Source organism: Pelecanus crispus, chromosome 13, assembly GCF_030463565.1.
Source record: "Pelecanus crispus isolate bPelCri1 chromosome 13, bPelCri1.pri, whole genome shotgun sequence".
Lineage (NCBI taxonomy): Eukaryota > Metazoa > Chordata > Aves > Pelecaniformes > Pelecanidae > Pelecanus > Pelecanus crispus.
The window spans coordinates 14,110,477-14,134,965 of NC_134655.1; the positions used below are offsets into that span (position 1 = coordinate 14,110,477).

The 24,489-nt window shown below is 40.8% G+C and overlaps 1 protein-coding gene across 2 annotated transcripts in view; it reads left to right on the top strand.

The window, feature by feature from the left end:
• The window catches only part of HTR2C (5-hydroxytryptamine receptor 2C), a 97,782-nt gene that overhangs the window by 33,888 nt on the left and 39,405 nt on the right, over positions 1-24,489 (top strand). For both annotated transcript variants that reach the window (XM_075720603.1, XM_075720604.1), the window contains exon 2: positions 21,267-21,905. In XM_075720603.1, the coding sequence (XP_075576718.1) occupies positions 21,521-21,905 (385 nt within the window). In that variant the 5' untranslated portion in view covers positions 21,267-21,520. The remainder of the gene's footprint in view (positions 1-21,266; positions 21,906-24,489) is intronic.

Below are 24,489 nucleotides of genomic sequence, written 5' to 3' on the forward strand. Positions count from 1 at the left end.
GCAGTTTCCCACCTTGTTTCTCTGTAATTAATTTATTATGGGTTGGGCATATTAGAACTGATCTCCTTTCAGACATAGGTGTCTCCTCTGTGGCAGTGTGAGGACTGGGGTGGGCAGGAGTGGGGGATCAATGATCTGTGATGCTGCTCTGCAGCATGAGATCCTGGAGCTGTGCTGGCACCCACATGACACACAGTCCATGCCAGGGCCCAGAGAGAAGTTATGTGCAAGAGCTGCTGCTTTACTAACTCTTGTTTTATGAAAGCTTGTGCACCTGTGACATATACTGCAGGGATTTTATGGGGTAATTTGGAAAAAGAGACCCTTCCTCCAATTCTCTGTTGGTTTATTCATGCTTGCAGAAGCCTTTTCCTCTGCTTAGGGCAAAGGGAAACTTCCTGCTGCAGAAGCTGGAGAAGTCACCAAAACAAGTGATAATCCCCCAGATTTGTAGACAGACATAACATGGGACTAGTTGGTTGGGGATGCTGCTTCAACATTGTCAGGCAATTTGCAGCATCCTCCTTGCAGCTGAGGGAACTGTTGCAGCATGCATGCAGGAACATACAGTGGAGATGTTCCCTTGTTATACGTATTTTCTGTCTGTATCTAAGCTATGAGCTGTGAAGATAAATCATAGCAGCTGTCACATTTGTTTTGGAAAGAACCTAGTGGTACCCCAGGATACAGCTGTCACTGGGAAAAGGAAGGGTGGAAGATACTATTTTCAGTCACATAGGAAGATGGTGCTCAGCTCTGAGTTCGGCCCAAACCCTCTTCCAGATAAGAAAGTCCTTTCCCAGATAACAGGGATTTGAGGCAGGGATTGTGGTAGGGGAAATGCCCAAAACCCAGGAGTCTTTTTATTCTCTTTCCTTACTCGCGCCCCCCCCCCCCCCCCCCCCCCAATTTTCTTTAGAAAAAGAAATTATTAATGAGTTATTTATTACTGACAGAAATTATGCATGGATTATATATATATATACACACAAAAAGCTTATTACCTTCCAGCCTGAGCTGGATGGTGGTAAATTGGGAAGAGGTCTTGGCTTTCAGTGGCAAGCCATTCTGGTAGGGCCCAGACAGGGTCTGTTCTTAGATCTCACAAAACAGTGCAGAGCTTGATATTCTGTAGAAGATACTTACAAGCACCAAAAAAAATTTTCTAAAACAAGGGATACTCCTGGCATGGAGGAATTCCCTGATGGTTTGTTGCTATTACTGTATCAGCTCAGCAAGTGAGGCATGTTGAAGCATGGGGGGAAGAGAGGAAGAGGCTTAAGTGCACAGCTGCTGTTACTCAAAAATCAGGTTAAAGCTCATAAAAATCAGCACACCAGGCACACCTGGGTATGTATGGCTTTGTTTTCATAGCTCTTTGTGAAGTACGTCAGAGCAAACATGCTTTGTGCTGCCTGTATGGATAGAGATCTTCTAAATAACATTGATCCAAGCAAGAAAAGAGGTAACAAGATGTTTATAAAAGTCTTTCATGTCCTTGTCTTGTCCAGAATAATTGTTTAAGATTATAGCTTTGCTCATTTATTATTTGTGTGCATTTTGTATCATTGAGAGCCTCTGTTTTCTGTCTTCATAACAATGTAGGAAAAGAATTAGGCAATCAGCTGCTCACCTCTGGGGAAAACATGATCAAGCAGTGTAGCTGGTTGGATTGGGCAGTCCTGTGTGCTTATTTGGTCAGCCCCTGGGTGTCAGTGCAGGAAGCTGTCCTTCGTGGACCTAAAGGACAGAAGGTTAGGATGTGTGGGTTTACCTTTTTTCTGTGTACCTATAATTTTTTTCTTTTTTTAGCCTTTCACTTAAATTTCTGTTGCGATGCTGGCAGCAGAGATTAATTCTTTCTCCAAAATGGGTCCAGTCTGGGGTCTTCTCACTAGTAAGGAAACATTTTCAGCTGACTGCTGATGCAACATCTATAGGAAAAAGGCTTGTGAATGTCAAAAATATTCCTGTTTTGGGAGGTTTGTCATACAAACTGTGCATGTTTGAATTTTGTATGAACTTTGGCTCATGTTAAGTTTCTGTGACGCTCTACAGATATTTGAAAAATGTTTGTCAATGCAAACAATATCTGTTGGCACCAGCAGCTCTCTCAGGCCACAGTGTCCCCCTGTGTTGTGGGATGTCCTGCTTGCAGGCTAGCTCCCAGCTGGCTAGCTGCAGACTCTGCTGTGAATGCTCCTCTCCACCCAAGAGCAAATTGTCACCATCTTATGATATTAAAAACTTGTTTGTTACCTGCATGAGCAAATGTCCATAGTGTTATAGGAGAAATTTGCCCTGATCTGATTCATCCCAGAGACTGACTTGCCCCAGCTGTGGCTTAACCAGACAGCAGCCCACTTGCATCATGCTGGAAGGGGATAAGGTACCACAGCTTGCTCCCAATGCAATGTACAGGAGAATCAGGGCCTCGTTCCCTCCTGCCTGGCCTCTCCTTAGGTTTGGCACAGCTGAGACATGCAAGTTGGAGCACAGGTTGGTTTGGGGAAGAGCAGTGTTGTGGAACCCTGCAAACTTAAATGCTAGCTTTGGGGAATACAGTGTGTTATTCTGGGGACATCAGCAAACAATGATGTGGTGGAAGGATGGTGTCAAATATAAAGCTTGAACCCTTTTCTTAAATTTTAACTGTTCTGGATGTGGAGCTTTTTAAGAATCTTTCACTGAAGTCTTTGAGTGCAAAGTCACTGGCCCTGAGATCCTTTTAGAACCATGAGTCAAGTGCCTAAGGTGAGAAAATTCAGAAGAAAATACACCCTGCTTTTATATATGTATATATAGGTTGCTTGTATTTTGCTTTCTATTTTTGAAGCCTTTAGGAGATGTATTTTTCATCTTTTGTCTGCAGCTGTGAGATCTACTGACTCAAAGGGTTGGGATTTAAAAACCCAGGACACGAGATACTAAGAGACTTGTGAGGAAAACCTGTAACAGTTGGCAACACTAGGCTACTTTTGTTTTTCCCAAAGTAATATGAAAGCAGGACTCTGAGTAACCTGTACTGCTGTTACCTCTCATAACTGGACTGTGCTTTTGCAGCTTAAAAGAAATGAAGTAAAAAGAATTCATTTGATATTAAATAGTAGCAAGTGGGAGCAAACAGTAATTTAAGATGTTTATCAGAATTCTTTATCATGTTATTTAAAAAAATAACTTTAAGATTGAAATTCCAGCTTTGTCCTGTATTTCGGTCGTTCCTGTAAAAAAGCTTATTCTGTATTTTTCCCATTATATGTTAAGATTCAGACCTGTGACATGCTATCTCTGTTTCTCTCCTGGGAGCAAGCTGCTTGGAGTATTTGGCTTTGATGTAAGCTGTTGCTTTTGCTGGGTCTTGTTTTTCTCACTGTGTTTTAAATATCCATATTATTATAATAAGCAAGCTACCAAAATATCTCTAGTCCTCAAGAACTAGGCCTTGTTTTTCCACCTTTTTCCACCCTGCCCTCCCAATCACGCTCCTAGGTGTTGTCACTGAAGCCCCACAGCTCTTCTGGAGCTTGGTGAGAAGTGACCCTTTCTGTAAGCTGTCAAACGAAGTGGTTTTATCTCGCTTGCTGTATAAGTAGCAGAACTTACTTTGTTCTCAGTGGGCTGCAGTGGTGTGGTGAGTAGGATTAAGGGGAGAAGTGCAGCACCCTTGTTTCTGAATGAATCGGCTGCTCTGATGCAGAGCTGGGTCTCATGTTTCAGGGCTTCTACTCTGCAGCATGGTGCTGATATTTATGGCAGAATAAAGCTCTTCTACATCTGAATGACTACAATAGTGCTTTTATCTAGAAAGTGCAAAGTATTACATCTTCCAGTCTTCTAAATGAATTTGATGCTACAGAAGCATCAAATATCAAAAATTTTGCTTGGTACTGTTACGCCTTATGAATCCTCGATGAAGGTACAATCTCTAGTTTTTGGTTGTTGTTGGTTTTGGGTTTTTTTCTGTGTTCCTCCTCAGTTCTGTGCTGGAACAACGTCTGTCCTCCCACACAGCTTTGCTGGGTAAGTGAAAGCAGGATTAAGTTCACATTTCCTTACTTTCAGAGCTCTTTTCTGTGCCCAGGGCAGAGTTGCCTGCTGGTTTTGTGGGGCTCAGGTCCCCACATTTGGTGAAGTTTCTGTGCCTTGGGTCAGCACATGCCATAGTAGTAATACTTACACCATCCTTTGTTCCTCAGCAAATGTGATGTTGTACAACTTGGCTGGTAATGAAAGAGCTTTAAGATAATGTGCCTTACTCTGCACTTACCATTGACTCAAACAGGATCCTCTTTGTGTTTAACTTTTTTTTTTTTGATTGATTGATTGATACAAACTACTGCAAGAGGGTTTCTTGGGTTGCATAGCTGTGCTTAGGTGACTTTCTCCAGTGTTTTGGAGGCATTTAGTTTCCAACATTTTGCATCTCAACAGCTCTCACAGCCATACATAAACCCTGAGACTGCAGCTAGGTTCAAAATCCTCAGTTTTGCTCAGGAGCTGTAAACTGATATTTCTACCCATTATGTTTAATGACTGCTGGTTGTCTCTTCTATTCCTGAGGTTTCTAACAGCTTGTATGGTGCTCCCCACTTTGAACGTGTCTGCCTTCCTCCAGCCTTCCTTTCTGGTGCAGTGTTGCTGATAGGTGTTCGCAGGTGTGTGTTTTGGTAGCCTTGGTCTGGAATAATGCACAGGTGTCTGCTTTGCCAGATCTTCTTGCTTTCTTTGAAGCTCTTGCAAAGTGTTGTGCAGTAGCACATCGCCACCAGCACAGTTTTTGCTATCTGTCACCTATTGATGTTCTTCTTGCCCAAAGGGGTTTTCCAGCAGAGAACATCATCCTGTTTTGCATGAGTATCTGTATTGAACTCCTTGGTTTTCTGATAGCTCAGACTTGCAGAACAAAGTGCTTGAGTAAGGTGTTATTTTTAATGACACTGAGAGGTCTGTTAATTTTGTAGCAGAACATAAAACCTAGTTCTGCCTAGGGAAGTCTCATGGAAACTTCTATGTTGCAACTGGAAACAAGGCTTGGGTCACACTCCACATGGGAATTTCTCCTCAGTAAGGTTCAGATGTTCATGTAGCCCTGTGTTGTGGGCTTCTGCATCCTGCCTTCCTCATCTTTACATAAGGATCACATATCAGTGACTTTGATTTTTGTTTTGGGGAGTCACTGAGACAGTTCATTAAAGGACTGCAAGCTAAAGTTGTGAGTTCAAAACCATACACCTCACAGATCAGCTGGAGTGACTGGCCCAGTGTCTTTTTACCCCAAATCATTAAGGAGATAGTGAGTAGTGGTGGCAGCAGGGGTTTGTGCCATGTCCCCTAGTCTGAAGGTCACAATTTCAGCCCCGCAGACTGATTCCCACCAGCAAGGCACTGTGGCTCATGGCAGCATCAATAGGGTGGGACGTGCTCCCATTGACCTGTGTGGATGAAGCTGCTTCAGCCTCACTGAGTAGTTAGTGTTTCTAATTGCTATTTGTGCTGCTTTAGTGTAATAAAACCAGGAACTGAGAAATGTGTTTGCTGCTTCTTTGACCATTATATGCAAATCTTCCTTGAGGATCAGATGTGTTTGAGAGAAAAAAATGCCAGTGTAATTTAAAAATTACATGATGACATTTGTCAGCGCATCTGCACATGAAAGTTTATATTGCCTGTTAATGGAAGTAACATAATTGTTTCATTTTGAGAGTGTTGCCGTTTATCAAAATGTGTTTGTAGTGGTTACGCTGCCTGGTGTAAAGTTGCTTAAAATATTAGGTTACCTTGCCTCATGCTGCTTGTTCTTAAATATTCCCATGATCATTTATTTGTATTAGTTGGTAGCAGGTTTAGAAAATGAAAATATAAGATGCACTTTTACTGTCACAGAACTTGAGATGTGTTTGCATTGTTGTTGCACAAATATACCCAAGCCCTGTTTCTCCATCTGTTCCAAATGCTGGTCTGCTGGTACAGGGGGGAAGATTTCCCTTCAGCTGGGATGTGCAGGAAACATGGCCAAGGAAATGGGAATGATCTGGGAGTCAGGGCTTTGGGCTTCTGCTTCTTGGCTTTCCTATTTGCTAGTAGGTCAACAGGCCAGCATAATTAATTAATCCAGTCTGCACACAAGCTGTATCTATTTTGCACAATGTGTGCATGTATTGGGAATCCCAAACTACTGTTGATGGAGCAGGAGTGCTTGCATGGTGCAGGACATACTATGCAAAGATAGAGCTGACTTGCAAACACAGCTTGGCTGTGGTTGTGTCGCACTTGTCCCCACATTGATCAGCGAAGTAATTAATGGGCCCTGTGCCCCAAGAGACATCTCTGCCACTGACTCCCCAACCTTAGTTCATGTCTTTCCATGCAGTGCTTGCTGTGTGCTGGAGTTGTACTTACAAACTAAAGCAATTTCTGCCTCGGCCCGCTAGTTTGAACTTCTCTGGCAAGAGACCTACTCTTTACTCAAAGACTTCAGATGTGAGAAAAGGTATTGTGCCCATTGCCTTCAAACATGCTTTTGCTCCTTGTGAGACTAAACATAAAAGAATTAAATTAGTCAGCAGCAAAACTGTCATTCACTTATAATCAGTGATGGCAGCACACAAATTATTTTAGTTTGTGGTGATACTGAAGCTGTTAGAGATCAGAAGCCAGGAATGATAGACCTGCCCTGTTGTTTCTGATGGAGTATTTCCTTCCTGTGAAGGGCTTGTTGTTACCAGAGGAACAGAAGTGTTTCTCTTTCAAACTTGCTTTACCCAGGGAGGGGGGAAAAATGTTTTTCTCCACTTGACAACTGACGGTTTGTTACTTCCTTAACTCTGAGCTGTTAGCATAGATATTGCCTTGCTGACAAAGTGAAAGCAATTTAGTAATCGCTTGCAAGAGAAAATTGACTCCATTAGAGTTCGGTTGCCTTTGTTCCAGCCATTAAAAAGCAGACGCTACCTGCTTCATAGAATAGAATCATAGAATTGTTTAGGTTGGAAAAGACCTTTAAGATCATCCAGTCCAACCATTAACCTAACATTACCAAGTCCACACTAAACCAATTAAGGGTAGACTAGACTAAACCATATATAAATTGTTTTGATAGTTTCATTGTTTTTCCTTAGTCGAGTTTATTAAAAGTGCATATGATCACCTCCCTCTGACATACTCTTACTAGTGTGACCTGCATAAGGAGAGTTTGGTCTCCTGTCACCCATCGCTTACGTGGGGACGTGTCTCCGACCACAGCACAGCAGTCATCCACAGCCTGGCTGGAAAAAACTGCTGATGCACCTGACAAATTTCACCCAAATTTTAGGTAAATGTAGAAAAAATATTCCTTTAAAAAAGGAAATGGCTGCTTTGGATCCTGTTTGAGTGATGCTATTTCTAAATAGCACTTTTCTTTCACTTCTAAATGCTAGTTTTCCTTCGTAGACTGTCATTGAGACCAGAGATTGTCTTTACATTACAGTGTCTGCTTCTTTGTTAGTCTTTAACCTTCATATTTTCTCCATTGTTATGTTCCTGTTTTTTTTTCTATAGCTTCTCTCCTATTCTCATTTTCTTTGTTGTGGTGCTAACTATTTTGTTAAATGCAGCCAAGCATCTGGCTGCTCTTTGCAGCAGCAGCTATCTCTGGACGGCCTCCCTTGCTGCAGTTTCAGCATGCCTCATGCACTCTCTGATAGAATCTGAATTGTACAAAATCCTTATTTCATGTGTATGCTCATAAAGAGAACCAGGTTGATCCAAATTGCATCAGCTTTTATAGACCTCCTTTGCCTTTCACGTCATGCTAGAATCTGAAGTATTTTCCATTATGTTTTGTCTCCTTCATTTTATTTTTTCTGACTCATTTACTGATGTCACAGATGACGGTTTGTGTCACTGAAATTTGCTCCCATGGAAATGACTCTGCACATGTGTGCATGGCATCCGACTCCTCGTTCTTCACTTCTTACATAATTCGGGAGCTGTCAGAGCTCTACCCCAACGTGCCCATCTGTCTATTCTCTCAAAGTTAATGAGCCTTTCTCTTCTTGCTTCAGGCATATTACACACCCTGACTTATTCATAGATGATGTCTATTAAAATTGTCAAATGCTTTGAGAATTAAATTATTTCTCTAAATAAAGAGCCTGCTTCTAATCTCATTGAAGACGTTTCAATGCAATTGGCTTATTTTCTAGTACAAATAAAGAGTGACTATACTGAGGTCTGTCTGACCAGAGGGGCGATCGGGCCTTCCTGTTTCACTGAAGATAGTTGTGATTTACTGTAGTGTGAGAGCTCAGAATCTGCCTCTGGCTTAATCTGGAAGCAGCAGCACAATGCAGAATTTACCTGGAATCAGGCATCCAGATTAAAGTGACCTCCCATGGCATGAAGCAGTCAGTGTGGGGGCTGTTTGTTTGCTTTTAGAGTGCTGGAACATATAGAAAAACATTTGATGTTGATTATTACATTTCTCAAAAGGGTGAAAGGGAATGAAGGGAAAAAAACCCTACAGCTCATAATAAAGCTGCTACATCACTCTAAGGAGAATTAACGGTGAATTATGAGTATGAAATAGTAGGGTGTTAACTGAAGTTAGATAACAATAAGCAACGTAGGGGGAAAAAAGCTCAAATTCATATCATTGTATTAAGAAAATCAGTAGTAAATTTAGTTCATGCTAGAGTGTGTTTTCTCCAGAGCAATTTTGGGGAAAAAAGTAATTTAAGATTTTTAATAGTCAGCCTTTCTTGTTTTTTCTGTCTTTAGTAATAAACCCAAAGCTGATCAAATACTTTGATTTCTGGCCCCTTTTTTCTCTCTCTCAGCTGTAAGGCCTAGGAAAGAAATTAAACAAAATACCATTTTAAAAAAGTCAAGCTAATAAGTTTGGTTTGGTGGTTTTTTTTTTTTTAAAAAAAAGGCTTAGATAATGAGATTTAATCAAAAGTCATGTTATAACAAATTTTAAAAAGTATTAAACTGTCCTTATTCAATGCTGAAAAGGGAAAGCAGGCTTGCAAGGTGCCTGCCTACATGTGCAAGGACGCATCTGATCAGAGAGAAGGAAGGGAAGATGGAAAATGGGTGAAACTTGGGATCCTGGATTTCAGGATGAAAGCTGGCCTGTGGGAGGAATGCTGATGGCCTCTTGGGCTGAATCTGTGGGCCAGCCTCCTTGGAGCTAGTCTGGGTGCATGTCAATGGTAGGGCAAGATCAGCAGGGTCGTGGGCGGCCTCCCTGGTGGATAACCCAAGTTACCACCTTGTGGTGCTGCAGGTGAGGAAGGAGCAGGGCAAAAACTGATGGAGAGAGCCAAGGCAAGAGGACTAATGGTGTGGGAGTAAGGAAGAGGGGGTGAGAGCAAGTTGGTACGCAGAGAACCATGTAATCACTTAGATGCTAAAGACCAGTTAGATGATCGAGGTATCTGGAAAATGTACTTTCTTGCAAATGCAGAATTTGCCAAGAAAGGCAGAGGAGTACTTGGAATTGTGTTATGAGAGGCTTTGCTTAGATATCACAAACCTGCTTGTGCAAGTAGTCTCTTCTCTTCAAAGCGAGAGTCATGACTATGACCCTGCCTCAGTGGAGCCTACAGAAAGAAATGCAATGGGGACACAGGGATGGTGGTGGTGGTGGTCAGTTCCACTTTGTTAGAGTCCACCACGTATTGTCCCCTTGTACAGTTAAACAAGCCAAGCCTTTTATTCTTTTCTTCTCAGATGACTCTCTTGTTCTGCTGTCCCCATGGATGAGTGCAGCCCAACCGTGCTCATTTTGCCCAGCTCCGAGCAGGCTGGTTACGTGCCAATGCTGGTCTGCATGGCTGTGTCCATATGGCACAGCAGGCTCTGGTGCTTGCTCAACTTCTCAGTGCACTAATGCATCTTAGGTGCAACATATCCATGGCCTGCTGCCTGGAGCTGGCTCACAGGCAGGATGCTCCTGCCCATGAATACACAGGCTTGTTCCGGTTTGAATCATCTTTCTTGAAAATGGAAGATTAGTGAATGAAAATACAAGTATTAGGACTCAAGTGTCTTGTGCTGGTGGCATTAATTCCTCCTTATCTTTTACAATAAAGATGTAAATTCCTTGCTTGGTGTGTGTGTATCTTTGCCAGCCTCAATGAACAACTACTTCCAGAGCAGGGTTTGGTTTTTCAGCCTAATCTATTTTCATCTCCTCTGCAGCCTATTCCATGGTGGTTTCACAATTGCTCTGTTTTTCTTTTTCTCTGGAGCTTACCTAATAATTTCACTGGTAACACCATATCAAATGGTTTAATGAAGTCCATGTAAATTAGAACCACTGCATTTCTTTCTTTCTTTCTTTTTTATGTTAAAGAACAAACAAACAAAATCCAAAGATGCCAAGTCAAGACTGTTACAATGTACATCTGGGAAACTCATGTCAGATTTTATAGCAGTTTCCATGTATCTTCATGTCTTTAATTTTCCGTTTAAATCTGTTCTGAAATTTTGCCTGGTTAAGGTCAAACTAACAGGTTTACAATTGTGTGGATCATTTGCTATCTTTAAATGCAGGCATTACACAGACAAGTTCTTTTAACTGTTTCAGTCTGATGTTGTTCTTTGTCCTTTTTTTTTTTTTTTTTTTTAAATACCTGTTGTTAAGAGTTTTCTTTTCTACCTACCTTTGTCTTTAGGGTTTCCCTTAGTACTTATTTACCAAAATATCCAGTTGTGATATATTTAGATCAGAGAAGTGTTGGCTTTCTGAATTTATACTGTCAGTCATCCCCTTTCAGGTCCATATGGATCAGTTTTCCGAGGCAAAAAAAAGGGGGGGGAAGGAGGGGTAACCCAACTAAAACCCACTAAAAAGGGGAAAAAAAAAAAAAAAAACAACCCAAACCTGCACTTTTGCAGTGTTCTTTGGGGGAAGGGATGTGTGTGTGTGGTGTTTTTTGTTTTGTGGTGTTTTGGTTTTTGGGTTTTTTTTAATCTCTTTAAGGAATTACTTAACTTACCTTTTATCAGTCTTTGTTCCCTAACATTCCTAGGAGTCAATGTATCCTCGTACATTAAATAGCCGTGTGAGAGCCTGTAAAACTGGAAGACAAGCAAAAATACAGCTGCCAGGTCAATGTCACCTTCTCTTCTGGGGAAGGCAGTAGAGCATCTCCATAGACCTTAAAGAAGAGGTGCAGTGGTGCAACGAGATCTTTGGTGTGTAAGAGGCTGCATGCTGTGAAGAGCTGGGTTTGGATCACTCTGTGAGTGTTATCCATGCAGTAGTAACCTTTCGCTATTCTTGCTATGAATAGCTGCATTTTTCTGTGTAATTGTTCTTATATCAATTGTTATGTATAAGATACAGGTAAGTCAAGTAACTCATGAATATTTCAATAATCACTTCTCTGACATTGTACAGGTATGTGAAAACATGTATTTAACTATACTATTATAGTAAAAGCCCTGAGTGGTTTGTCAGTTCATTAGGGACACTTTTTTTATTATGCTTTGCCCTTTGCTTTGCTTTTCTCTGGCTTACTTTTTAAGAGATGCTCAGGCAGCACTGACAACAGGAGGGGGCACTCAGTAGCATATATTAATAATGCACCACCATGTTAGGTAGGAGGTCTCTATTAAACATCTTATAATTTAAAATAAATAGCTCCCTGAGCTTTGAATTAGAGGGTTCTGCTGGTTCAGGTGCTTACTGGGAAAATCAGTTCAAGGGAGAAGCAATTTCAGCCATGTGAACCCCATGGTGAGCAGTCACGTCCTGGTGACGTACCAGGCTGTGCACAGGCACAGCGGGTCTTGCTGCCTGAACCCAGGGTCCATGTGAAAAGCAAAGGGGACATTCTCCCTGGATCATGTGTGGCGTGTGGTGCAGGGTGTGCCCCACATCACTGCATAATAAATCATAGAATCCCAGTTTCTTCATTAGAAAATGAGTGACGTTACCAAACTGGCGTGATTTCAGAAGCCACAGAGAGCTGGAGTGAAAAGAAAGCTACAAATGCAACATCAAACGGTTTCTTGCTTGATTAAGTGTCCTGGTTTCAGCTGGGATAGAATTAATTTTCTTCCTAGTAGCAGGCATAGTGCTGTGTTTTGGATTTAGTAGGAGAAGAATGTTGATAACACACTGATGTTTTAGTTGTTGCTGAGTACTGCTTATGCTAGTCAAGGACTTTTCAGCTTCCCATGCCCTGCCAGGTGCACAAGAAACTGGGAGGGCGCACAGCCAGAATAGTTGATCCAAACTGACCAAAGGGCTATTCCATACCATATGACGTCATGCTCAGTATAGAAACTGGGGGGGTTGGCCGGGGGCAGCGATCGCTGCTCGGGAACTGTCTGGGTATCGGTCGGCGGGTGGTGAGCAATTGCATTGTGCATCACTTGCTTTGTATATTGTTATTATCATTCTTACATTGTTATTATTATCATTACTATTTTACTTTATTTCAATTATTAAACTGTTCTTATCTCAACCCAGGAGTGTTTCTCACTCTTACTCCTCCGATTCTCTCCCCGATCCCATTGGGGTAGGGGGAGTGAGCGAGCGGCTGCGTGGTGCTTAGTTGCTGGCTGGGGCTAAACCACGACATTAAGAAATTTACCTTATTAAATAACAGATGAGTCACCACCATTCCCCTCCAAATGAGCACATGCGTTTTATGTAATGGTGTGTGTACATTCATGTCATGACTCATGATCTGGCCTGGTGAATATTCATGTTCTTCCTTTCCAGATTGACTGCTGCTCTCTATTACTATTGCAAAGTATGCACAATAATTTCAGAATGTCAGGTTCATATTTATTGAATGTGAGAGTTCCCTAAAACCACAATTTGAAAATAAATCAGTTCATGATTATTTTTTATTTAGATGCATTTAAGTTCTTTTCCTACGGGTGCGTACATACTGGTAACAAATGCCATATATATGGTAACTTAGAATTATGAAGCTATTCAGGCACACAGGGGATAGAGCACTGTGCTGCAAACACTGCTGAAAATTGTGGAGTTTTCTGGGTTTTAAATAGGTGTGGCTTTAAAACTCACAAAAAGTTAGCTACAGAAAGCCAGGCAACTGTGTTTGTTTTGTGTTATTATGTTTTATGTTGGAAGCAAACATTGCAAGTGCTCATTTCCAGACCTTAATGCTGTAAACAAAGAGCTATCATGCAGAACATTTGAGAGGAGAGGAAAAATTGGTTTTCTTGTGAGTAGGAAAGAGTTTAATAGTACTTTACAACAACAACCCTGAAAAGCTGAGGGTAAAAAAAACCTACCACAAAAGATTTTCCACCAATGTTACATTTGGTGTTTATGACGTTGTACATCTGAATTAAAAAGGGACTGAGGGAATGTCACCCCAGTGGTGGCAGAAGGTGGGTCTTTACAGCCACAAGAGCTGCCTTGGAGTATTCTGCAGACTCTCAAACCTCTGTGTCCCAGGGACAAAGTACACATGATGCCTGCAGCAAGCGTTGACTTTTTAATGCTGGTATTGAATGCTTTCAGTTATTTATTAATAAGGATGAAGCAAAATCCAAATTTTAACTCATTATTAACTCCATGTGCAGTGGCAGGTAAACATCCCATGCAATAATAAGGATACCAAAATATACCTGCCATGGAGGCTGAGGGATGCTCAGCTGGTCTTTTTACAAAGGTGAATTTCAGCCACTGGGGACATGCTTGTTTTAAAAAAAAAAAAAAAAAAAAAAGCGCCATTTGGAATGATATCTACAGATAGAAAATATGAACAACTATGGCGTAATCATTCCAAGAAGTTAGGACAGTATGTGATGAGATTCAGATTTATTCTGTTGTAGTATTTCTGCATGTCTGAGCAAAGAGAGCAAGTTTATCATTGCAGGGAGTGGCAGAGTATCTACATCTTCTTGTGAGGTTCCCAGGTGCTCTTCCACCAAGGGAAAATAAAAAATAAGGATGCTAGTCTTACTGCCAGAAGGTAGATTAAGATCTCTTCTGTGTGCTTGTATTGCCTTGGTATGTCTGGAAAAGGAATTAATGCCTTTCTGACTCAGTATGAGGGAAGATACAGAGAGGAAAATTAATGCTCTTTGGTTTTGGACAGAATGGTAGTGATTCATTATTATGACCCTACAAAATATCATTACTTGAGCTTGTGTCTGAGAAAATCCATTTTCCCCTTGCTGTGAAAAAATGAAATCTTTTTTAGTTTGCAAGTAATTAAATAGTTATTTTACGTGTTGGAATTAAAACAGTGGTAAAAAGCTGTGTTTGGGGAGGTTTCCCTAAGGTTTTATTAAGTGTTTTTTACACTGATTTATCTCCAGTACCTGCTGGGAAAAATTCCAGAATTTCTTACAAAACTGAAGACGGAGCATTGAATACTCCCTTAGAAAGTAAGTCCCTAATCAAAGTGCTAGTAATGTGGTCCCCAGTTCAAGAGCGGCTCTGGAAAGTATTTAAATACTTAAAATAAGGCATAAGCGCTTCTCTGGACTGCATGTTCAGTTAATTTTGAAGTGGGTATCTGCAGAGTAATCATGAGGTTTTGATTTTTCTTTTCCCACCGAAATGATTGTGAAAACGTGCCTCTGTGCTGGTAGTGCACGTATTGCTTTCAAAAGATGGGAAGATTTCCTGATGCTACCAAGTGACTAAAATGAATTTGGGGTTTCTACAATTGCCACTTTTCAGAATATACTTGAACTGTAGGTTCCTCAGACGCCTGCAACCTCAACAGGTGACCAGAGATGAGGACTTGGCATTGCTGTGTGCATCTCCACAGTGTGATAGGGGCGTGTGTTGGTGCAGCTGTAGGGTCCTGGTCCCCACATTGTGCAGACTGGGGTCCTCGCAGTTGTGCTCTCTCACCTGGGCATGCAGTTTCATTTCTGGCCTTAGTGAAACAAAAGGGGACAGGATGTGCTGATCTTATCCTGAGCTTGGCAGTAGGGACAAGCACAGGGTGTGTATCCAGGGATAGGAGCTCAAAAACACCCCCAGGTTGGACAGCTCTGCTCAGAAGCACATTCCTGATCCAATCATAGAATAATTAGGCTGGAAGGGACTTCTTGAGCATGGGATTGGACTAGAGACCTTCAAGGCAGGACTAACTTCAAAGTCAGATTGGGTGTCTGAAGGTAATCCCCATCTGTGTTTTGAGCATCTCCAAGGATGGAGATCCTGCAGTCTCTCTTTGACCTGCTTCCCTTGTCTGACCATCCTCACTGTGATTACTTTTTTCTATTTTATACATTATTTCCTTAGATCTATCACTGTGACAGTTGTGTCTTGTCGTTTTGCTGTGCAGCTCTTGGAAGAGTCTCTCTGCTGTCTTCTCTATAAGCGCCAGCAGGTAGCTGTAGACAGGAAATATGTCCCCGTTCAATGCCTTTTCTCTGGGCTGAAGCAAACCTGGTGCTGAACCAAACCCAGTATTTAATGTGCTTCAGCCCCAATCACCTTGGTGGTCTCTGTTGGACTTGCTGCATTCTCACACACCACTTAAAAATAGATCTGCACAGAAATAGGGATGCATCTTAGTGCTGCTACAAAAAGGAGAAAGATGAGTTGCAAGTGCCTAAAATATAGAATTCTGAAAATATGAAAATATGGTTTTATTCAGTCACTAAAACTAAAGGGGCCCTTGCAAGGGTATCATGAAAAGATGTATTTTAAAGCAGCCTTCTGTTCCAAAGAAAAATGAAAATGAATTTGGCAATGTGTTAAAAAAAAAATGAATTGGTAGAGATGCAAATAGCAGGAAATAGAGAGTTCAGAGTGAAGAATGAAGCCTTAAATCTGCCTTCTTGAGCCTGAACTGTGTATCATCTTATATAATTTAGAATTACTTGCCATTTTGTAAAGGGCTTCATGGAGCTATAACAATTTACTCAGCTGACTATCTGGCTCATAGTTGTGAACTATCTGCAACTGTTTTCCTGTCAAAAATTGCAGTACTTGCAGTTCAGTTTACTTCAGATTTATTTTTACACTTATGGAGGTCTACCATCAAAGCCAAGGCTGTAGGAAAAACTTTTGATTTAAAAATGTTTGATCTTTAACAACTCATTGGCTTTCATCTGCTTATCAATGAAATGTCAACGTGACTCAGAGAATTGAATACTGCTGATAGTTTAGGAGGAAAAAAATCTCTTTTGCTCACATGGCCTTTGTGCCTTTGACAAGCCATTGGATGTTGCTTTTTTTTTTTTTTTTTGTGGGGAAGGAATTGCTGAAAGTCATTGCTTTTGATCATTAAGTAGTTTTGGTTTTTACAGCAAGACTTACCATGAATTAATGTATTATTCTCCTCTCTGAGTCTGCCTGAGACTCAGGTTCTTTTTTGGGGCTAAATTGACAATCTTTGATTTCTTACACAATTTCTAATGCATATTGTTAACATTCAGGCTATGAGTCCCAGAGAGTTATTAAATGATTTACGAGAGTGCAGGAGCTCTGCAGTCTGTCCAGGAGAGGCAGCATCCTGGCTGGGGGCCGGGGAACGTCTTGAGTTCTCAGCAGGCAGTTGATTTTTCTCCAGGAAAAAATATTCTGAGCTTTGAAGGGTAAAGCAACTAAAGACAAATGCATTTAAATCAAAGGAAAAAAAAAAGTGTTTATTCCAAGAAAGGTTGGTTGGTTTGTTTATTTTTTCCTTTTAGCAAGAGTAATGATGGTAAACACTCCCAAAGGTGTGTGAACACCCCAGTGCCCTGCCAGTACAGACTTATGAACCACCATAGCTTTTGCTTCCCTTCAACTAACCTTCTGGAATATCTCAAAACTTCATCATACCGAACTTTTGTTTTAAATAATTCATGTGTTCTTGATAGAAGGGAAACAAAAATATTTTTCTAGCTTCAGTTTATTCTAAAGTGGACTTAAAGACTGAAGGAAAAAAAGTGCCCAAAGAACTCATTACTTATCTCTATCAAAAAACAAGAGTGGCATATATAAGAAGTTGGCTTTGCTGAATGTTTAAATTATATTTTTAATTGTTGGTAGTAGATTGAACTGGAATTGATGATTTACCACAAAATTCAGTATGTGTGCTTTGAAGTTAGCTATTGGAAAAAAATTCTGTGGTAGGCACAGGTTTTAATTTAAAATTATGGAGATATTTCTTAAATATATGCAGAATTCACGAATAAAATGTGAATTATTTTTCTGGTACAGTGATGTGCTTAGAAGACTGTAGCTGGAAGGAATTAGTCATGAAGTTTTACCTTGTGGAGACTGAGGGATGCAGTGAAAAAGAAAGCTGATGACTTCAAGCCAGAATCCATGTAAAATAATAGAAAAGTATTAACAAAGCAATAGGATGGTTAATTCTGAAGGTGGAGCCCAGTCTTGAGCATCACTGTAGTCAAATTCACATGTATCATTTTTCAAAATGAATATGCAAAATGCTTCCTCTATTGATTTTAAGGCAGTTGAGATAGGTTTGGGGCTTTTTTTTTTTTTTTTTTTGGTGTTTTTTAACCATTATTTTTACCATTATAATCTTGGATAAAACCTATACCACTTTTGAAAACCCTTGTCATCCTGATGTCCTCTCCAAGGTATTCCTGCCACTAGAGAACCTGATGCTATTTTGGGATGAATAACTGATTCTCCAGGCACTGAAAACTGAAAATCAATAAATAAAGGCAATGTAGAAAAAAAGAGGGTCAATGAGACTTGATAAGCACTCTAGCACAGGGTTTTTCACAGAAATGTGGTAGAATGGAGCCAGAAGCATTGGCTCAGACCTAAGAGTTGCCTCTCTTCCATGTAATATTTTTCTTTCTGTTTATGCCAAGGTAAGAGGTGAAGGTCTGTCACAGTTTATGCCAGACCTGATGATGGCTAAATTTAGGCAACATCAAAACAAGCAGTGATGTTATTCTGGTCTGAGAGGTTAGTTCTTCCTTCCTCCATTTTGCAGGTGTGGGGACCTGGTTGCACCCAAGGGTGGCTGTCAGTGGCAGCGAGAATGAGGGCTGCCAACTTCTTTCTGGCCACCGTCAGGGACAAGGTGACTTACAGAGCAGTGCCAATGTCTTCAATCCATCTAAACTAGGAATTTGGGGGCTATAGGATAAGGCAGAGCTCCTGCCAGTGTCATTGCTTTTTTCCTATGTATCTCTCCTACATAGGTACCCAGTTATTTCAGTTATTGCGTTTCCATAAGAGCACCTGGAAAATGCTTTTTTAGGTGTCTTTGTGATTTCCTTTTCTTCTCCTAGTTCTGCATTGGCACAAAAATAGTAATGGTTCTCTTCATGAGCCACTCCAAGTAATAGACAGGTGAATGGGCCAAGTTTTAAAAGAAATCTGTATCTATATAACCCTTCTAATAAAAAAGATGGAATTAGGAGTCTGATATTCATTTTTACCATTATAGTCCTAATTAAAAAAAATTAGTTTCTCAATGTCATAGCATAATTTTACTCTTGTATGTAGTACATGTACATATTTAACTGCTGACGGGGAGTGGGGAGGACTATTGAGAAATCTGTTAGACTTCAGAAAATATAATTTTCTTGCTGAGAAGTTTGTGTGTACCAGATTTGCAGAGTTTACTTTGTGTAGAAAGCATTTTGCTCAGTCTGTCTCTGTGTGTGTTTGAAAACCGCTCGTTTAGCGCAAGTAAATGAATTTTGAAGTCTCCCTTTCTTAGACCTTCCTGACAAAACAGATTTTTCTTATGAGGGTAATTTAATTCTAAGCAAATTGTATTTGGTGACTAGTATAATTTTGGAATCCCATGCTTTGCAGTCCATTAGTAGCCAAATAAGGTACATTTTATTTTTAATAATAAAACTGATGAATAAGCAAGTGATAATTCTGCCTACCATTTTTTTTTTCCTCCATCCTCTGATGCAACATCATTCATGGAAGAAAATGATACTGCAGATACATTTGTGAGATGCAAGAGAGAATGACCCTACTGACCATTTCGGAATTCAGTCCTGAGCAGTTATAAGATTTCTGATTTAAAATGTCTGATTTTATCTTACAGTGAAGTTGGTTTTGGTTTGGGTTTTTTGGTGTGGGGGGTGTTTATGATCTAGAGTTGAGGCATCTCCCTGCCCATGTTCCTTCAGCAACCCCAACTAGCACATGCCAGGATCATCAAGCTTGTTTACATCTGTGACGAGAGTGGTGGTAGCATCACCTTCTCCAAAACCTCCAAGAGCTCAGACCCGGGAATAAGTAAGACCAAGGCTGGGCATCCCGCTGTCTGACTGTGTCCTCGTGTTTGGGCATGAACCAAGTATTACTGTGGCATGATCAGGAGTGGCCAAGAGTCACGGAGCTGAAGAGAGAGTTTCTGGAGACCCAGAAATTTCCACTGGCTTTAGTAGGGGTGTCCTGCACAGCAAAGCTCAAGTGTCACAAAGCTGCCTTGTGTCTCCTTCACTGTTGAAAGGTGGTTTGGAAAAATGGTTAATTTTGTTCACAGCTTTAAAGTAAAAGCTGTGCTGGGGCGGGGGGGTGGGGGGGGTGGAAAAACACAAAAAACCCCTCTGAAGTATTTTGAAACTTTCTAGAGACTTTTTTTAGACAAGCTAAGTTGGAAAAATAAATGGTCCAGTGACTATTTGCTAATTCATCTGCATGTGCAGCTGCAAAATTATTTTCTGTGCATATAGTGCAAAACTTCTTCCTAAATATGAGGTTTAGAGACCCTTTGGGAGTAATTAACTATAATGCAGAAGCAAATCTGGGTTCATTGTGCACACTGCTCATTTAAGAAATGTTTTTGTGCGCAAAGCCCATTAGTAAGTTTCCAAAACCTCCATGAATGTTAAACACTTTATTATAGGACTCTGAGCGCTTCTTATTTTACATAAAATCTAATGTAATGCTAAGAATTACATTTAGCTTTTGATCCCTGGATAGCAAATTGTGGTGTCACATGTGTGCCACAGTGTATTCAAGGGCTAAAATCTGGCTTTTATTTAGTTATTTATTTAAGAGTTGATAGAACAGCTCTTTTCTTGTGGACTGAACAAAAAGTTGAGGATATGCTCAACGTAAGTTGCATGCTATTGATTTTATTCTACTTATTGATCGACTTCCATAGTGTGGGGGATTTCTTTGTTGTTCTACTAACTGCTTTCTTTCTGTGCTTTTAGTCCTATGCTGTACATGATTGTTAGGATCCTGACTGTGATGCAATGGAAATGCAAAGCAACGTTGATGTTTTCATCAGTTGTACAGGATTGGCAGTCAAAACAATTGAGTTGCTGAGGATATGATTTAGCCAGGACTGGGAATACATGCGCTTAGCATCAGTGGGTGTAGGCATGTGCCTGAAGTTGAGTATGTTTAATTTGCTGAATTAGGTCAATGTATGAGGCTAATGGACTCCTTCCGAGGCAACAGTGTGATGCTTTCTGGCCTGTATTACATGGGCAGTCAGGGAACATAATCTGACTTAACCTCACTGTCAAATGATTTGTGAAGGAGCACAAATCATGTGAGATACTCTGAGGAAATCTATCCTACTGACTGTGTGTGTGATGAGGGTGCTGATACTTGCATGTGCAGGGCAGCAGACTGGTGGGACCGGACTTCCTGGCCCAGCTGCATGCTGGTGATCAGCACGGAAGCACAGTGGCACAAAAACAGATGAAGAAGAGCAGAAATAACTGCTCAGCTTTTATGAAAGTTTGTACTTTCTCTTCTCTTAACTCTTTGTTATCTGTTTGTTTGGAGGGATTGACAGCATAGCATATTACCTAATACATATTGCGTCTTATCCACCATTTATTTCCCAATAAAAACCAAACTATAGTCTTTGTTATTATAGCAGAGTTAATCATTAACATCTGAGGGTTTTTACAACACCCTCAAATGCGCTTTATTTCAGAATATGCAAAATATATCCAAACACTTCCATTTAAAGAGATGGTTTACACTGCGCTTTGGCTGCACTCTCTGGATTGGTTGGAATTTCGTGCAATTACTATTTTACACAGCAGTAGAGTATCTGTGAAGTGGCTATCAATTGAAACATATTTTGCTCTTCAGACTTGCTTTTGCAGGTTTCACAAAACATTTAATTAGTGATAATCAGCTTTTAACCAGCCAGAGCACACTGCACACTGATGCGATTCTCTCCCCCTCTCCCCCATAATTGTAGGCATAGTCTGTACCCATAAGATAAATTACTTGCAGTCTGGAGAACATCCTAGCCAGCAGGAAGGGAGAGAATAAGAATGTCATTTGCATGGGGATAAAGAAGGTGGTGTGTATACTATGATTTCAGTGAAGAATATACTTTTTCTTTCCTTTTCAGAATGATGGACCTGGAAACCAGCTGGAGATTGCAAAGTCTCCTTTCCCTTGAGGTTGCTAGTCAGGGGTCATGTTCCACCACACCCAAGGAAACTAGAAGAGCTCCACGCTAACTTCCGTAAGGTTTCACTATGGAAGATAAAATTATTTTCTGGCTCAGGTTTTGTGAAGTTCAGCATCTGCCTTGGACCTGCAATTTGGAAAAGGGATCATCTCCGAGGCAAGGTTAAGAGACAGAAAAACTAGTTCCAGACGATGAGCGCTTTAAGTAGCACTGGAATATTACTCAGCTTAACAACAGTGTCTGTTACACTGGATTTTAGTTTGCATGGTGGTCTGATGGCTTGGTCCTTAAGCAGCAATTTGACTCTGAATCAGAGTTTGCCTACATCTGATTCTCTTAATGCCTCTGAGAAGGGTGAAGTCTCTCGGATGTCCGTGAGGGAGAAGAACTGGCCTGCCCTCCTGATCTTGGTTGTTATCCTGCTGACCATTGGGGGGAACATACTGGTAATTATGGCTGTGTCCTTGGAGAAGAAGTTGCAGAATGCCACAAACTTCTTCCTGATGTCCTTGGCGGTGGCAGACATGCTGGTGGGTATCCTGGTCATGCCCGTATCGCTCATTACAGTCCTGTACGGTAAGTGGCTTCCCTCCTTGTTTGACTATACATTTTTGCAGGGAATCCCCTGAGGCTGCAGCAGTCTGCTTTGCCTGGTTTTTCATGCATTGGTGGCTTGGGGAGTATCAATGTGGACTTGGCCACGGGTCTGTGCTGAGGTTCACCCTCTGCTGGGTGAGGGCGATGCTCTGCTGGGAGCAGAGCTTGTTTCCTTGCTGCTGGCAATGACCCATGAATGGTGTCGGCATCGGTTTGTTGTTGGTGTGGGGTTTTTTTTGTGGGTTTTTTTTTATTGCTGTGGCCACCCAGAGAAACTGCAACAGCGAGTTGGCTTTTTACCTTTTGTTTGGACTGCCCCAAAATTCGCTAGGACACAGGAGCTTAGGGAAAAGCTGAGGAGTGTGTTTGTGATTGACCCAGCTCTAAGCCAGGTCAGAATCAGTCCTTGAGCTCCAACTGATCAAATCAGTGGGATTTGAGCAATAATGTGGTTAAGAAAGGAGGTTTGCACTACTAGATTTGGCATTTAAATAAAAAACTTCGCTCTTGGTATTTATACCTGAGATTGCCTTGTGCCTTTCAGGGGGTCATTTTGTGCCTTTCTGTGCCTCAGTTTCTCTATCTCTAACCTGAGAAAATGCCCTCCATTGTAAAACACTTTGAGATCTGCTTATATAGGTGTAAGCTTTTATTGCTCCCCTACCATAGGGTTGGTGTGTTTGCACTGAAGTGGGACATTGCTCCTGCACTCAAGTGTAGAATCGCTGTTAGCACTTCAAAGGAGTAAAATATCAAACACATCCAACTTTCTCACCTCTCTGAGGTGAGAAAAAAACCTCCAATTTTTTTTCAGTGTGGTGCTAGGACTCTCCATCCCTGGATATTACATAGGGGTATTGCATTTGCCTCTGTATCTCTGATCATCATGTTTGTATACTCGCGTATCAGTGTAATCTGTGTGTTTAATAGGTAACAGTAATTTTTGAACTCTGTTTTCAGATTTTCTTTGGAAAGTATTTTAATATTGATATTTCTTGGAAACAAATAATGCTGTTTACTTACAGATTTGATTAGAAATTGGTTTACTGTCCTATAAAATAAAATGTAGGAATATTTATGTGACTTCTTCCCTTGCCTAAATGATTAAGTCAGACAGAGATTCAGTTCTAAAACACATTGATCAAGCATACATAATTCTAAAGCTTATATAACTTGTCTACAGTGAGTTAAATCAATATGTGATTTAGGTACAGACCTATCCTTTGAGATCTTATGCATAAAGCTTTTTATTTTGGGCTGTCAGAATAGTTCCATCTCTAAATCTTCTGCGTATTACAACATGTGTATTTTATTTTTAGCAGTTTACTCCAGTTCCCTGGAGCTTGAAAAGGAGCATATAAATACTGAATGATTTGATTGACCTGCACTTGCATAAATTCTGGGTTACCTCGTGACTCTGAAAAGGTGGATTTATGGAAGTGATCTTCCTACATACATACTTTCTGAGTCTTTGGAAACTAATGGAAATGGATTTTCTGTTCTGCCTAGAAAATAATTACTTAAGGTCGTTTAAAGCTGTAAACCATGCTGCATATTTAGAGGCAAGTAAATACCATTGATCTGAAGAGGAATTGTAATTATTCCTCTTTTCTACCAGACCACCAGTATTAGCTGTTGATGGCCCAAACACTTCTCCACAGGCAAATGGCACTAAATAGATTTTTTTTTGGCAAAAGTTGTAATTTCAGAACAGGCATGGAAAACTTGTGGAAATACTGTGACAAATGAGAATAGCTGCTGTTATTTCAGGTGAGCCAGGAGGCTGCTAGAGCTGTGCTGGTGCTGCTCACTTGGGCCAGCTCAGTAGCCCTTGTTGGGCTGGACCAAAGCAGACATGTTGCTTTCAGGTTTTGTGGTGGGAGGAGAAAAAGCTCCTGTGAAATCCTCCTCCTGTGGACGCCTGTAAAATCACTTTTCTATATGATTTAAGCTACTAATTGTGGAAGTCAGCGGCCAGGGCTGTGCCACACCAGCAGCAAGAGGAGAAGGCTGCTGGAGGGAGTAGAGAAAGTCTGTCCCCTCTCCCAAGTGGTTATTTGTTAATTCATCCTGAAAATAAACACTTAGTTTGATATCCAGAAGCTAAAGTGCATGAACTGACTGGGTACATTTAAGAGAGGACCAAAGGGAAAAGACTAAGGTTGTGTCAAAGGTGTATTGTTCCTCTTTAAATCCACCATAACATGTGAACACTCTTTTCCGGGCATCTAGAAAAATCATTTAAGATATAAGACTAACAGGGCACATCAACCACCTCAGCATGTGATGGTTCATGTAAATAAAACATGCATGCAAAGAGCATGGAGGAAAAGCAGGTTAACCGTGTCACTCATCACGACGTACAACTTGGACCAAATACAGCTGTGTCTTCCTCAGCTTCATATGTGTTGGAGTCATCAAGCTTTTCAGAGTCCTACACCTATTTCTAGCTTTGACTGGGAGGGGAGGCAGATATCTTGTATATTATACTCAGCTTTGTGGACCAGTTCTTACGCCAACATGAGACAGCAGCTGGAAAGGCTCTTGGCTGTTATTATAACTG